Source organism: Hippocampus zosterae, chromosome 2 (genome assembly GCF_025434085.1).
Source record: "Hippocampus zosterae strain Florida chromosome 2, ASM2543408v3, whole genome shotgun sequence".
NCBI classification, from domain to species: Eukaryota; Metazoa; Chordata; class Actinopteri; order Syngnathiformes; family Syngnathidae; genus Hippocampus; species Hippocampus zosterae.
Genome location: NC_067452.1, coordinates 34,153,363 through 34,168,175, shown reverse-complemented (window position 1 = coordinate 34,168,175; position 14,813 = coordinate 34,153,363). Strand labels below are relative to the sequence as shown.

Here is a 14,813-nt window from a genome sequence, read left to right as displayed (position 1 = left end):
TTTGCTTATTCGGGCCCTGGATCATTTCCTGTGATTTATGGAACCATGAATTATGCCCTTTAGCATAGAATGCTGACGGAGAATATTTGCAACCTCAAACGGAAGCGCACTTAGTTTCTGCTCCAAGCAATGGTTCACAAAACACCAGCAAGTTAACTTTTAAATGGATACAAAAATAATAATAATGTAAGGTTTTGGAGTGGCCTTCTCTGTTTTAGAAACAATACAAACTTTTACAAACATTTGCATCCGAGAGAGGTTACTTTGTCTCCTTGTTAGGATTTGGTAGGTTCGGTGTTTGAAGCATCAGTTTATCACAACAGCTGCCATCTGAACTACACATGTCAATAACATCTGGGGTGTGTCTTTTGATTTATTTACATTATTTACACAACAAAGGTAATGCATATTTGTTTGAGATTTCTTTCAGAATAAAGGTTTCAAAGAAAATGAAGAGAAATGAAAACATTGAAGTATCTCTCACGATAGAAGTAAAACACGGAATTAAAACAGTAAGTGGTATACTGGCATATATCCTTGTGCCCATGTAATGAAAACACACGATGCACAATGTGATTGTTCCTTGCAGATTATTGAAGATGATTACCAACTTTCACAGTTGAAATAAACAGCCCATGAATAAGACTTGGTCTGATACCATCTGCCGTCCCAGTAAAAACGTATGCCACTTGCTAAAACAAGATCTTTTTGCAATGTTCCCTTGAGTAAGACTGTGCCCTTCCAGAGTTACAAAATGTGTTCAGATACTCGTCCAATAACATCACAATGAAACGTGTTGTTCAACATTCTTTTCCTGCATACGGTGCATTTCGGGTTCTTCCCCTTAATTGTGGTGAAGTTTGAGGACATGAAGCAATCTAGTTCATAAAAAAAGGATAGCTCTGTAGCCCTTTTGTCATAGCAGTTTGGGTGCAAGCCTTGCAGTCATTCTGATTTACAAGTGATCATTGTTAGCGCTTCAGACCAGATCGGGTGAAACATGCCATCCTGCTTCAAACTCAGCTCAGCACTGTGTGAGTATTGACTTTTGACATAAATCTGTTCCAAGTCAGTTGGTGACTTGAAGAAGGAAAAAAAAAACTTGGGGAGTTGCTCTCAAAATTATTTGAGATGAAATAATAGTGGCCTCTCCGTGAGTCGTCACCTTACCGTGGTGGAGGGGTTTGTGTGTCCCAATGATCCTAGGAGCTAAGTTGTCTGGGGCTTTATGCCCTTGGCAGGGTCACCCATGGCAAACAGGTTCTAGGTGAGGGGCCAGACAAAGCACGGCTCAAAGACCCCTTATGATGAGAAAAATATATGGACCAAGGTTTTCCTTGCCCGGACGCGGGTCACCGGGGCCCCCCTCTGGAGCCAGGCCTGGAGGTGGGGGTCGTTGGCAAGCACCTGATGGCTGGGCCTACACCCATGGGGCCCGGCCGGGCACAGCCCGAAGAGGCAACGTGGGTCCCCCTTCCCATGGGCTCACCACCCATGAGAGGGGCCAAAGGGGTCGGGTGCAATGTGAGCTGGGCGGCAGCCAAAGGCGGGGACCCTGGCGGTCCGATCCTCGGCTACAGAAGCTAGCTCTTGGGACATGGAATGTCACATCTCTGGCAGAGAAGGAGCCCAAGCTGGTGTGTGAGGCAGAGAATTTCCGACTGGATATAGTCGGACTTGCCTCCACACACAGCCTGGGTTATGGTACCAGTTCTCTCGAGAGGAGTTGGACTCTCTTCCACTCTGGAGTTGCTCACGGTGAGAGGCGCAGAGCAGGTGTGGGCATACTCATTGCCCCCCGGCTCAGTGCCTGTACATTGGGGTTCACACCGGTAGACGAGAGGGTTGCCTCCCTCCGCCTTCGGGTGGGTGGACGGGTCCTGACTGTTGTTTGTGCATATGCACCAAACAGCAGCTCAGAATACCCACCCTTTTTGGAGTCCTTGGAGGGTGTGCTGGAGAGTACTCCTGCTGGGGACTCCCTTGTTCTGCTGTGGGACTTCAATGCTCACGTGGGCAATGACAGTGAGACCTGGAAGGGCGTGATTGGGAGGAACGGCCCCCCCCGATCAGAACTCAAGTGGTGTTTTGTTATTGGACTTCTGTGCTCGCCACGGATTGTCCATAACGAACACCTTGTTCAAACATAAGGGTGTCCATATGTGCACTTGGCACCAGGACACCCTAGGCCGCAGTTCGATGATCGACTTTGTAGTTGTATCATCGGATTTGCGGCCGCATGTTCTGGACACTCGGGTGAAGAGAGGGGCGGAGCTGTCAACTGATCACCACCTAATGGTGAGTAGGCTCCGATGGTGGGGGAAGATGCCGGTCCGTCCTGGCAGACCCAAACGTATTGTGAGGGTTTGTTGGGAGCGTCTGGCGGAATCCTCTGTCAGAAGGAGTTTCAACTCCCACCTCTGGCAGAGCTTTTCCCATGTTCCGGGGAAGGGGCGGGGACATTGAGCCCGAGTGGACCATGTTCCGTGCCTCTATTGTTGAGGCGGCCAATCTGAGTTGTGGCCGTAAGGTGGTTGGTGCCTGTCGTGGCGGCAACCTCCGTACTCGCTGGTGGACACCAGCAGTAAGGGATGCCGTCAAGCTGAAGAAGGAGTCCTATCAAGCCTTTATGGCCTGTGGGACCCCAGAGGCAGCTGACGCGTATCGACTGGCCAAGCGGAACGCAGCTTCGGTGGTCGCCGAGGCAAAAACCCGAGTGTTGGAAGAGTTTGGTGAAGCCATGGAAGCCGACTTCCGGACGGCTTCGAGGAAATTCTGGTCCACCATCCGACGTCTCAGGAGGGGGAAGCAGTGCACCACTAACACTGTGTACAGTGGGGATGGGGCGCTGCTGACTTCCACCCGGGGCGTTGTGAACCGGTGGGCAGAGTACTTCGAAGACCTCCTCAACTCCACCAACACGCCATCCTTGGTGGAAGCAGAGCCCGGGGACTCTGAGGTGGGATCTCCTATCTCTGTGGTTGATGTCACCGATGTGGTTAAAAAGCTCCTCGGTGGCAAGGCCCCAGGGGTGGATGAGATCCGCCCGGAGTTCCTCAAGGCTCTGGATGTTGTGGGGCTGTCCTGGTTGACACGCCTCTACAACATCGCTTGGTCAACAGGGAGAGTGCCTCTGGAATGGCAGACCGGGGTGGTAGTCCCTCTTTTTAAAAAAGGGGACCGGAGGGTGTGTCCCAACTACAGAGGGATCACACTCCTCAGCCTCCCTGGTAAGGTCTATTCAGGGGTGCTGGAGAGGAGGGTCCATCAGGAAGTCGAGCCTCAGATTGAGGAGGAGCAGTGTGGTTTTCGTCCCAGCCATGAAACAGTGGACCAGCTCTACACCCTTAGCAGGGTCCTCGAGGGTATGTGGGAATTCGCCCAACCAGTCTACATGTGTTTTGTGGACTTGGAGAAGACGTTTGACCGTGTCCCTCCGGGAGTTCTGTGGGGGTTGCTTCGTGGGTATGTTGTACTGAACCCCCTGATACGGGCTGTTCGGTCACTATACCACCGATGTCAGAGTTTGGTTCGCATTGCCGGCAGTAAGTCGGAATCGTTTCCAGTGGGGGTAGGACTCCGCCAAGACTGCCCTTTGTCGCCGATTCTGTTCATAACCTTTATGGACAGAATTTCTAGACGTCGAGGGGGTCCATTTTGGGGGCCTCAGTATTGCATCCCTGCTTTTTGCAGATGATGTGGTGCTGTTGGCTCCTTCAAACAGGGCTCTCCAACTCTCACTGGAGCGTTTCGCAGCCGAGTGTGAAGCGGTTGGGATGAAGATCAGCACCTCCAAATCTGAAACCACGGTCTTCAGTCGCAAAAGGGTGGAGTGCCCCCTCCGGGTCGGGGAGGAGATCTTGCCCCAAGTGGAGGAGTTCAAGTATCTTGGGGTCTTGTTCACGAGTGGGGGCAGGGGAGAGCGGGAGATCGACAGGCGGATCGGTGCAGCGTCTGCTGTGATGCGGACGTTGTATCGGTCTGTCGTGGTGAAGAAGGAGCTGAGCCAAAGGGCGAAGCTCTCAATTTACCAGTCGATCTACGTTCCAACCCTCATCTATGGTCACGAGCTATGGGTCGTGACCGAAAGAACGAGATCCCGGTTACAAGCGGCCGAAATGAGTTTTCTCCGCAGGGTGTCCGGGCTCTCCCTTAGAGATAAGGTGAGAAGCTCGGTCATCCGGGAGGGGCTCAGAGTCGAGCCGCTTATCCTCCACATCGAGAAGAGCCAGATGAGGTGGCTTGGGCATCTGATTCGGATGCCTCCTGAGCTAGCTATGGATACCTACTAGATAGCTAGCTAGCCAGCTAGCTAGCAGGTATCCATCTTCAAAACTTATTTTGTAACTTATTTTGTAAAGGCTCGCAGAAAGAGTGGTATTCGAGAGGAATTAAGTGCAACAATTAACTCTCTGCTAAGGATATGTGTTGGGAGCCACACCAGAGACGGAGTGGTTTTGCTTTCTATTCAGCATCTTGATATCTACTGTATCTAAAGTAATGATATTTGTTTTCCCAGTGCTGGCAGCGATGTGTTTTCTCATCACAGAAGGTGACTCTCTAAGTTCATGTCCAACATCTACAATATATGTTCTTCTCTCCTGAACAAAATTTTTCATACATTCATTTTGGATTCCACAGTTGTTTCCGCAGAGCAAATGACCACCTGTGACTCGGACAGATTTGTTGTCCATCGCCTAAACTGCGGTAAATTGTCAGAGCGTAATACCACGTTGGACATCATTTCCAATGGAACTCAAATTGATCATTTTGAGTGCAGAGCTGTATAGTTCCGCATAGTTCAAGGATGATTGCCGTCTCTTTTGTCATGTAACAGATTATGGAGTCATCAATGTGCAGCAGGCTTTATACGGTCGTTCAAGCTCACTGGTGTGCGCTGATGGCAGACCCCCACAGCAGCTGTCGAATACGCAGTGCGAAAGGCAAGGCACCACGGACGAACTCAGCTCAAGGTATCCATCGTACTTAAGATTCAAGTGTCATTAGTAAAATGAATATGCTTGTTTAACCTTTGAGTTACTGTGTGACACAAATATCTTTGTTGAGCACACACAAATCATGTCTTCATCCACAAAGGATAATTGCTAAAGTCATTTTTCAATATTTTGGAAATGCAAAAAAAAAACCACACCATTTTAAAAACACACATTGGCATTTATTATTGGTTTTTGTTGCTTTTGCTTACTTGCTCACCCATCTGGTTGAAGTTTTTGTTCAAATACCAATTTTTAAAAATCACAATATGTGCTTTCATAATTGTGTTTTACCTTCCTGGTGTCGCCTGCAGTGCCATGCCATCTTTAGTTCAAAAACAGCAGAATTTGCTTTTGTAGAATTTGCTTTTGTTCCATGCATAACGAAAAAAATATATATTGCTAATTTTGTTAACTTTTTTGGGACTTGTAATCATAGTCGTAGTAGTTTTGTTATCTTTATTCTAATTGTAATTATAGTATTGGAATTGGGATTTGATTTGTGATTATTTATTGACAGTGCTTTGTTGCAGTTGTGGTTATTTATTTTATAGTACTCTATCAATAAAGTGGAGTTGATTTGTGATTTTATAACATAGAAGAATCCTTTTACGCTTGCCCAGGAGGTACAGAATACAGTGCCCTCCATAATTCTTGGCACCCCTGGTTACAATGGGTTAAAAGACTTTAGTTAAAATAAATTCTATTGCGGAAACAACCTCTCATATTAAAAATTGAAGACATGATTGGTCAGACATGGAGTCAAGCTCCACCCATGGCCATCTCGGTCCGCACACCTTAATCCCATTGAAAGCCTGTAGAGGGGGCTGAAAAGGGGCGTGCAGAGGAGAGGACAGAGGTCACCGGATGATTCGGAGAGATGGTCGAAAATCCCTCTTTCTATATTCTCTTTGCATCTTGTGAAACATGATAGCAGAAGATTAGGTGCTGTTCTGGTGGTAAAAGGGGTTTGTACAAAGTATTAACATTAGGGGTGCTCATAAATCTGGCACCCATGATTTGATGTAAAAGAATTCAAGAACACATCTTAACCAGTCGTGCCAAAAATAATGGTGGGTGTGTATGTTGTGCTATATTACTTGCTTTTGTGATACTTATTAAAAAGATATAATCACATATACTGTATTAAATATTACAAAATGGAAACTATATTGGGACTTCCTTTGTGTGTGTGTGTGTGTGGGGGGGGGGGGGGGGGGGGTTCTGCTGACTAATGCTTTAATTGCTGTGTTTACAGGTGCAATGGCAAAAAAACATGCGTCGTGAACACGGATGCTTTCCGCAATCCTGATCCCTGTTTTGGCACCTTTAAATATTTGCAGACCAATTTCACCTGCTTGCCTGCAAGTAGGTCACCACTGTGAAGTAATGTGACGTCAAAATTGCATCTCATTTTCCAATGTTTTTCATTTAAACAGTTACCGTGGTGGCATGTGAGGAGTCTTTGGCACGTTTGTTTTGCGGTGAGGGAAAGCTTTTCTTTTTCCAAGATGAATTCCAGGACACGATGACGCACTATAGATGATTTTTTTATAGTGTTTACTATTGTTGATATTGAATTTTAATTTTTTTTTGTATTTTGAGAACCCGCATTCCCATCAACAACCTTATTTCTCTTACCTTGATGCCAGATGTAGGACAAGTTATTTCTGTCTACGGTGCTGACTATGGACGCCGCGACCAGACCACGTGCATATACAAAAGGCCTGCGAGTCAGATACAAAATGTCGACTGCCTGCGCCCAACTGAGCTTGTCGCTAGCAGGTACGATGGCACACATTTTTTGATTCTGTCTGGCTCACGGTCAAGAATTTCTGCTCAGGCCTTCCTGTGTGGCTTTTGCTTATTAGCCTCATTGTTTTTCTGGGCACCCCAGTTTATTTCCACTTTAGGTTAATTGAAGATGACTTGTCCATCATGCGGATCTTTCTTTGTGCTTTGTTCCCTGTGATTGACTGGCAACGAGTCTGTAAATTTCCCCATTGTGGGACGAATAAAGGATATCTCATCTTATCCAAAGTTGACCCCCGGGTGACCTTTGAGATACAGGAAAAGGAAGTACACCGTTTCACACATGTGGCAGTTGGCAGTCACGTGAAAAGCCACATGACGACAGAATTAGACTGAACTAATCTATCAAAGCACCGACCCTCCTGAAAAATGACAGTTTTGACATGATTCAATGACTTCGATGATATCGTAGTACAACTTTCAGCACAGTAATGAGGCCGTTTCTTCTGCATCCACAGGTGCAATGGGAAAAACAGCTGTACAGTTGCAGCCAGGAACGATGTGTTTGGGGATCCCTGTGGCGGCACATACAAGTACTTGGAGGTTGCTTACACATGTGTCTGTAAGTAATCACCTCTATTTTTTATTCATTTTTGGTGTAGGAGCATAAAACAGTGCTGTATTGATATGTTTTATTTACAAGTGCATTCAATATGATTCAACTCTCATAGCAAATCATATTTATTGAAATGTGAAGACATTTTTCTAGTTGTAGTTGAAAGCGGACGCATACGAAATATTTCAAATGTTCTTTATGGGGGGGTTAAAGAATTTTGAGGGCAACTCTGGAAAATAATTCTTAAAGGGTCTTAAAACAATTGTTTTTATCGATCAAGTCAGAGAAACAGAAATTACACATTTTTGAACATGCTTGCCTGCATTAACTTTTTTGTTTTTGCAGATCCTGAGACCGCAAAGACCAGCAGTTCAACTTTGTAAACAGGCAGTACCAACACTGTCAGTATGTCAAGTCAATTTCTTTCTGTATTTGCAATACACAGATTAGGTCTGTGCCAGATAAAACATGACTAATTGCATGTAAAGTTTTAATGATGCCCAAATAAAGATTTTTGGAAGCAAGGCACACTTGATTTCAACACATTGCCAACCAAGGCAAGCACACTGAAAGAGTTGGCACAACCCCTCTTATGCAATCCAGTTCTACTCTTCACACATCTTTTTCGCTCCAGACAACGGTTTTGTAGAGTTGAAATACACAATGTGTACATCCACCCTAGTTAGGAGCATTAGCGAGTAAAATGGCCACAGCACTGGTTTGCATGAGGTATGATGAAACCAATGTAGAGCCTCTAACTTCATTAGATGGACAGATATTTGCAAGCTCAATGGCAAAGGCTTTTCAAATTGATAACTATGGGGGAGGGGGGGAGTTATTGGTGCATGCCTCATAGTTTGCATAGGCTAATACAGCAAATTGTCTCCAAACATTGAGGCATCATTTTGAAACAATGTTTTATTTTCACCTCAATACAAGTGCAACGAGTTCAATGTACAGTAGTGATGGGTCCAGCGACACCGATGCATTGACACATGCGCCGGGCTCACAGAGCAAACCACGTGTCGATGCATGTGCTGGCTCATTACGTCACGTGATTGACACGTGAACTGCGTTGACACAGTCCAGGCTTCTAATTGACACACCGGCTGCGTTGACACAGTCCAGGCTGCTAATTGACACATCGACTGTGTTGACTAGTGATGGGTCCAGCGACACCGATGCATTGACACATGCGCCGGGCTCACAGAGCAAACCACGTGTCGATGCATGTGCTGGCTCATTACGTCACGTGATTGACACGTGAACTGCGTTGACACAGTCCAGGCTTCTAATTGACACACCGGCTGCGTTGACACAGTCCAGGCTGCTAATTGACACATCGACTGTGTTGACACAGTCCAGGCTGCTAATTGACACGTGAACTGCACCGGTGCAGTTTAGACTGCATCGGCTGCTTGGCACAGTACAGGCTGCGCCACTTAGTCCAGGGGGCGTCGACTCAGTGCAGAGGGCTTTGACGCAGCAAAAGCCCGCCGCACAGTGTTTATAAGGAAGTCGTTTGGCGACACAATGCCACCTGGCGAAACAAGCCAGACCTCACTCACGCTCGCTTGTCGAAGTTCGTGTCAGTGCAGACTTCGTGTTCGTGCCTTGCCTTCCTTGCCGATTATGGAGCAGAGACGCAAATCATCCGCCGTGTGGGACCATTTTGATGTCCCGGAGAATAAGGTATTATTTATTTATTTATTCAAATCGCCTTCTGTCGCCGAGAGCCTCTCGGCGAGAGGCACTCCGAGTGCCTCTCAGATTATAGACATGTGTTGTACCATTCTAATCCGAATACATTTCAAGGTAACTCTTAGTTACTTCTTATTCACATTTCATTACAGGTGAAATGTCGAATTTGCCGGGTCGAATTGTCATACACCAACAGAAGCACCTCCACCATGCTGAGGCATTATCGGGCCAAGCATGAGAATGAAGTTCGCGATACACCCAGTATTACGCCAGGTATACAAACGTTCTCATCTTTTCACGGTTGCTATGTTGATGATTTAATTGACAATCAGTAATTATTATTGGTTGACTCTCCACTCCATGTTTGACAATCAAGGTTCCAGGAAGCAGCTGTACTGGAAGGACCAACACACTTCTTTCCCAAACCTCTCCCACCTCGCAAAGGAGTTCCTTTGTACGCCAGCCTTCACCGTCCCTTGTGAGCGTGTGTTCTCCACAGCAGGAGAAATCGCTTGTAAAAGACGCAACAGGCTGAAGTTTAAAACATTGGAGCATCTTATTTTTCTCAAAAATTTGTGAAATAAAAGCCCACAAGCATCCTCATTCAAATGATCTTCACATTATTTGAACACATTGAATGTTGCAAAATGAATGCATGGATGTGAATGATTATTGTATACACTTCATCATCAAATCGATGAATGACCTTATGAAAATGTTTTGGAACAGTTGTAGATGCAAAACCGTACTGGCAGCTACATAATAGATAATAAAAGAAATATCCCAAACCATAGGGATCCTCCCAAAAACTAAGGATGTGCTGAATAAGAGATCCTTGTACACATTTATTACTTCCATATTTGACCTATTGTGTGGGAATATGGGGAAATGCCAGTAAAACACTTTTAAAACTACAATACAAAGCAATCGGAACAATCACTGGTTCCAAATGGACGGAACCCACAAATCCACTGTTTATCAAATTAAACAATGAAATCTCATGACCTGATTGACTTCAAAATCGCCCAATTAATGTACAAAGCACACTAACCTTTGCCAAAAGATCCAGAAGCTTTTTAAAATTCGAGAAAGTTGTCATAATTTAGGGGGTACTAATCTATACAAAAAAATCCAAAACACGAACGAACATCACACAATGGAGTGTATCTGTAATAGGTGTAAATCTGTGGAATGATTCAGAAACGGACCAGTAAAATGAGGAACTCTCTTGCTGAGATTAAAAATGAATTCGAGAGTAGTACAAGACAACTACACAAATCATAATTACGCTGATAAATTCGATACACTCATGAAATATAGCAATACATCAGAAATACATTGATGAGATTATTTAATATATTAATGAAATGTAGCATCCATTATGAATGAGAAAATCGACATATACATGTGCTCTAAAGAGTATGTACTGTATATACAAACCTAATGTAAAAATGTATTAGTACAGCATACATAAGGGTAAAAGCATTTGTTGATATTTAGACTTTCTTTCCTATTTAGAAAAATGATCAATTCATATATAAGAAGGGGTAGGACTCGGGGTAGGTTTGTTGCTTCTTTCTACTCCTCTGAACACATATTTGTGATGATGACTATTTTCTTTTCCTTTTTTTATATCTTACCTTCACCTTTTGCCAATTTATTACCGAATTGTATATTTTATATGTTCAATATACAAAACAATTTATCAGTCAGTTCGGTCTGTTAAGTGGGTTGGCTGCAGGGATCTTGAAGGTCCAGCAGGTGGCAGTGGTCAGTGACACAGTATCAGCACAGTATCAACACAGTGTGTCAGTGTGTCGACACGCCTCATGAGGCCTCATGGACCCATCACTAGCATTTAGCCTGAAGCAGTAGGACTCCATGTTTCACACAGCCCAGTCTGTAATAATTGGAAGCGGATCACTTGTCTTTATAGTGACTGCAATGCTTGCAGCCCATCTGCTAATTAGAAGCCCCGCCTCCGACACCAACTGTGTACCGGTAATTGGCTACGTAACACCTGTCAACATTACGAGCATGACAAGAATTTTCGAGATCAGTTTTTCGCACCGAAGACAATGGTACCCTTCATTTGCCTGATATTGCTCCCGTTTTTCTGATACATGCAACAACTTTGATGTTATTACTTGTTTTCTTAACATCATTGCATATCATGAATATGTGATGTATTGTCATTCTTGTAATGTAGACCAGTGTCACATCGCCAATTACACAGACTGCTAAAGACCTCCTTCAAGTCGGTGTCAGAGGCGGGGCTTCTAATTAGCAGATGGGCGGCAACCCTTGCAGTCACTACAAAGACAAGTGATCCGCTTCCAGGTGTTACCGACTGGGCTGTCTGAAACATGGATTCCTACCGCGTCAGACTTAGTGCTGTGCTGTGTGAGTATCACTGGGGGGGAAAAAAAAAAAACAGTTTCAGATCTATAGACCGTTTCAGGAATGAGAAGGGATGATAGGGCAGAATCTATCTATATTCAAGTGTGTTTTTGACTATTGTACTCAGACGTGAATTTAATTGGCTGGTTTAAACACAGGCATTAACTTTCCTCTCAAAATTGGTTTCACACTGATGTGCTCCTCTGTTGTCATTGACAAACCACCTTGCATTAGAGGGAAAACCCGAATGAATTGATTTGCTCTAAATGTCCACGGCTGTTCTTTGACTAAAATGTTTGTTTTCCAGTGTTGGCAGCAACCGGTTTGCTCCTTACAGCAGGTGACTGTCAAAGTTTATGTGCAATATGCATTGTGTAGTTCCAAAAAAATTTAAAATCATAACAATTATTAATCTTTGCAGTTTCTGATTCTGTGGACCGAGTGACCACCTGTGATAATAATGTGTGGCAAGTCCATCGCTTGTACTGCGGTAAGACTTGAGCCAGTCTGATTAAAATCTTTGCTCACTTAAACTTCTCGGACTTCCTAAAGAGTCAAAGTTCAGGTTAACTTTGATCCATGTTGATTGCCGTTTGTCTTGGTGTGGCAGATCATGGCGTAATCAATGTGACGGGCTCTTTGTATGGTCGCTCAAACTCGCTGGTCTGCGCTGAGGGCAAATCTCATAAACGACTGGCCAACACAAAGTGCAGTCAGCAAGGCACCGTGGACAAAGTCAAGACGAGGTATGCATTGGGCGCAGCCTTGTGAGAAGCTTGTTTTGTTCAAATGTTTTTTTTTTTTTTTAAATAATTGTCCACAGCGAAGTGTGCTGTTCGTTGAACCAATAAGCACAAGTGTGGTGGGAAAATAATGCTTTAGTTGAATGCGTAGATTATGAGCGATAATAAAAATCAAGAGAGACCTGAAATCTTGTTTCTCCCCAGGCTAATTTTTGTAACAAATTGAAAGGGTTGATGTGGGGGCTTTTTGTTTTCTGCGCAGTTGCAATGGCAAGAAATCATGTGAATTGGGCCTGAGTGATTTCCGTACTCCTGATCCCTGTGTTGGCACCTTCAAATATTTGCAGACCAACTTTACCTGCCTGGAAGCAAGTATGTCACCTACATGCTTGAAAGACTGTACAGAGTTCCACAACTGATCTTGACTTTGCCTCCATAGTTACTGTGGTGACTTGTGAGGGGTCCGTGGCATACTTGTATTGTGGTAAGAACTATTTTTTTATTGCATTGAGAGTACAACTTCAGTGGAACTAATTGGTCTTTTTTGTTGTCGTTTTGGGGTTATTATAAATGGAAAATGGAGCCATACTTGCCCCATTTCATAAATGACATGCTCTTATGAGCTACTATCATCTGACATGGATAATATTTGGCAAATGGCATGTTCTACAGATGTGTCCACACAACAAAAACACTTGTGCCATTAAACTGCGCTAGGTATTGCTATGCTTGTCGTCGTTAATGGCACAAATAGGGCGACCATGTTACTTACCCCTGCCAATATGGCTGTCACATTGGCACATTTAGCCTGTTCCACTTCATAGTTTTTCTGTTCTGGAACCAAAGGGGATTTTGGCTGGACACTATCCATTAAATTCAGATCGCATTGATTCTGGATATGTCAAGATTAAAGTAGTTGTGCAAGAAAAGCCCTTATAATTACTGTAAAGTCAATTTCCATCACCAACATTTGTTCCCTTCATCACAACGGCAGGTATGGGACATGTTATTACCGTCTATGCTGCAGACTACGGCCGCCGCGACCAGACCACATGCTCATTCAGAAGGGCCCCTCGTGAGCTAAAAAACGTCACGTGCCTGCAGCCAACTCCCCTTGTTGCCCAAATGTACAGTAGCACAAACTTTTTTTTTCCCCTCCCATTTCTGAAAATCAGCCCCTTTTCCTCATTTATAGGTGCAATGGGAGATCCAGCTGTTCCGTCGCAGCCAGCAATGCAGTGTTCAAAGACCCATGTAAAGGCACCTACAAGTACTTGGAGATTTCCTACGCCTGTAAATGTAAGTAGGTGGTTACCAATCTGGCACCTGAAGGTTATTGCGATCGTACAAAATTCGTGATTGTATCTTCTCTGCATTCAAAAGTGGTCAATGTGAATATTTAAATGAGCTATGTCATTCAGACTTCAGCTTTCACTAACTTTTCTTTCTCTCCTCAGCTCCTGAGGCTCATCACCAGGCTCTCCTCTAAATGACAATTTGTTGTGGATTCCATTCAAGCATCTGTCGTTGAACTCTTTGCACTTGTAATGAATTGAAAATAAAAGTTTCAAAATGATGCCTCAAGATTTGGAGACTATTTGCTGTATTGGCCTGTGTGAACTTGGCATGCACCAATAAATATTTAACTTTTAATTTGAAATGGTTATCGGGTAGGGATCACAACATTGCATGTGCAGTGTTTGTGTAATGGAAAGTATTTTCAATAATGGTATGCCCTTGAAATACTTTGTACATTATTCCCATTAATCTCGATTAAAATTTGATAAATGGCTTAAAACGGATCATATCTGTCTGAGGTTTCAGGGTCTCGGTTGGATTAGTAATACAATGGCACCTGAATTTGCTTTAACTCGATGTACCGGTAAATTGAACATTTGTGACAAATGAAAATGCAATAAATCTCTTTCAGACCACAAAATGTAGCACAAAAACTGAAAACTCATATTGAGCACTTTAAATTGGCCACCGAATGCTGGACATGGAGCAAAGGTATATACAAACAAAACTAAGAGCACAAAAACGGTCAAAATAAAATAGTCAAAAGCCAAAGAATGACTTCTGAGACGAGATTTAAACATGGGCAGCGAGGGGGCTTGCCAAATGTTCAGTGGGAGGTCATTCCAAAGAGGGACCAGCAACAGAAAAGGCTTGATCCCATCCGAGTCGTCGCTTAGTTCTTGGTACCTCTGTCTGGTCTCCAGACATCAGGCAAGCGGACAGGTGTGTTGGGGTTGAGAAGTTCAGAGAGGAAAGGTGCAGCCAGGCCGTTTAAAGGTTTGAAAACAAATATGATCTTTAAAAAGAACTCGGAAATGTATCGGAAGACAGTGAAGAGATGCCAGAGCAGTAGTTATGTGCTCACTCTTACCAGTGCCAGTCAAGAGGCGAGCAGCAGCATTCGGGACCAACTGGAGATGTTTATTGGAGGATTGGTTGACTCCAAAGTGCATGACAGTAACCAGCTGGGATGTGACGAAGGCATGACTTACTGTTTCAAAGTGCTCTTAGGGGCAGGCTTTAGCTCGCTGCCTCAGGTGAAAGACACTGGATTGAACAAGAGCACCGATTTGCCAGTCCAGTTTAGGG

The 14,813-nt window shown here is 44.3% G+C and overlaps 1 protein-coding gene and 1 long non-coding RNA gene across 2 annotated transcripts; both read left to right on the top strand.

The window, feature by feature from the left end:
• The first annotated feature begins 808 nt into the window (after positions 1-808).
• On the top strand, positions 809-13,748 carry LOC127596458 (L-rhamnose-binding lectin CSL1-like). The gene is made up of 17 exons (XM_052058966.1): positions 809-1,034; positions 4,520-4,552; positions 4,642-4,707; positions 4,838-4,973; positions 6,253-6,362; positions 6,434-6,478; positions 6,647-6,779; positions 7,265-7,368; positions 11,428-11,466; positions 11,771-11,803; positions 11,885-11,953; positions 12,074-12,209; positions 12,469-12,578; positions 12,646-12,690; positions 13,201-13,333; positions 13,402-13,505; positions 13,664-13,748. Exons 1-17 carry the CDS (start codon positions 1,001-1,003, stop codon positions 13,693-13,695), a joined length of 1,362 nt encoding a protein of 453 aa, XP_051914926.1. The 5' UTR covers positions 809-1,000; the 3' UTR covers positions 13,696-13,748.
• Positions 8,990-9,526, top strand: LOC127595715 (uncharacterized). Its single transcript, XR_007961318.1, has 3 exons — positions 8,990-9,054; positions 9,216-9,336; positions 9,440-9,526. It is a non-coding gene; the product is annotated as an uncharacterized LOC127595715 (long non-coding RNA).
• Positions 13,749-14,813: the final 1,065 nt, after the last annotated feature.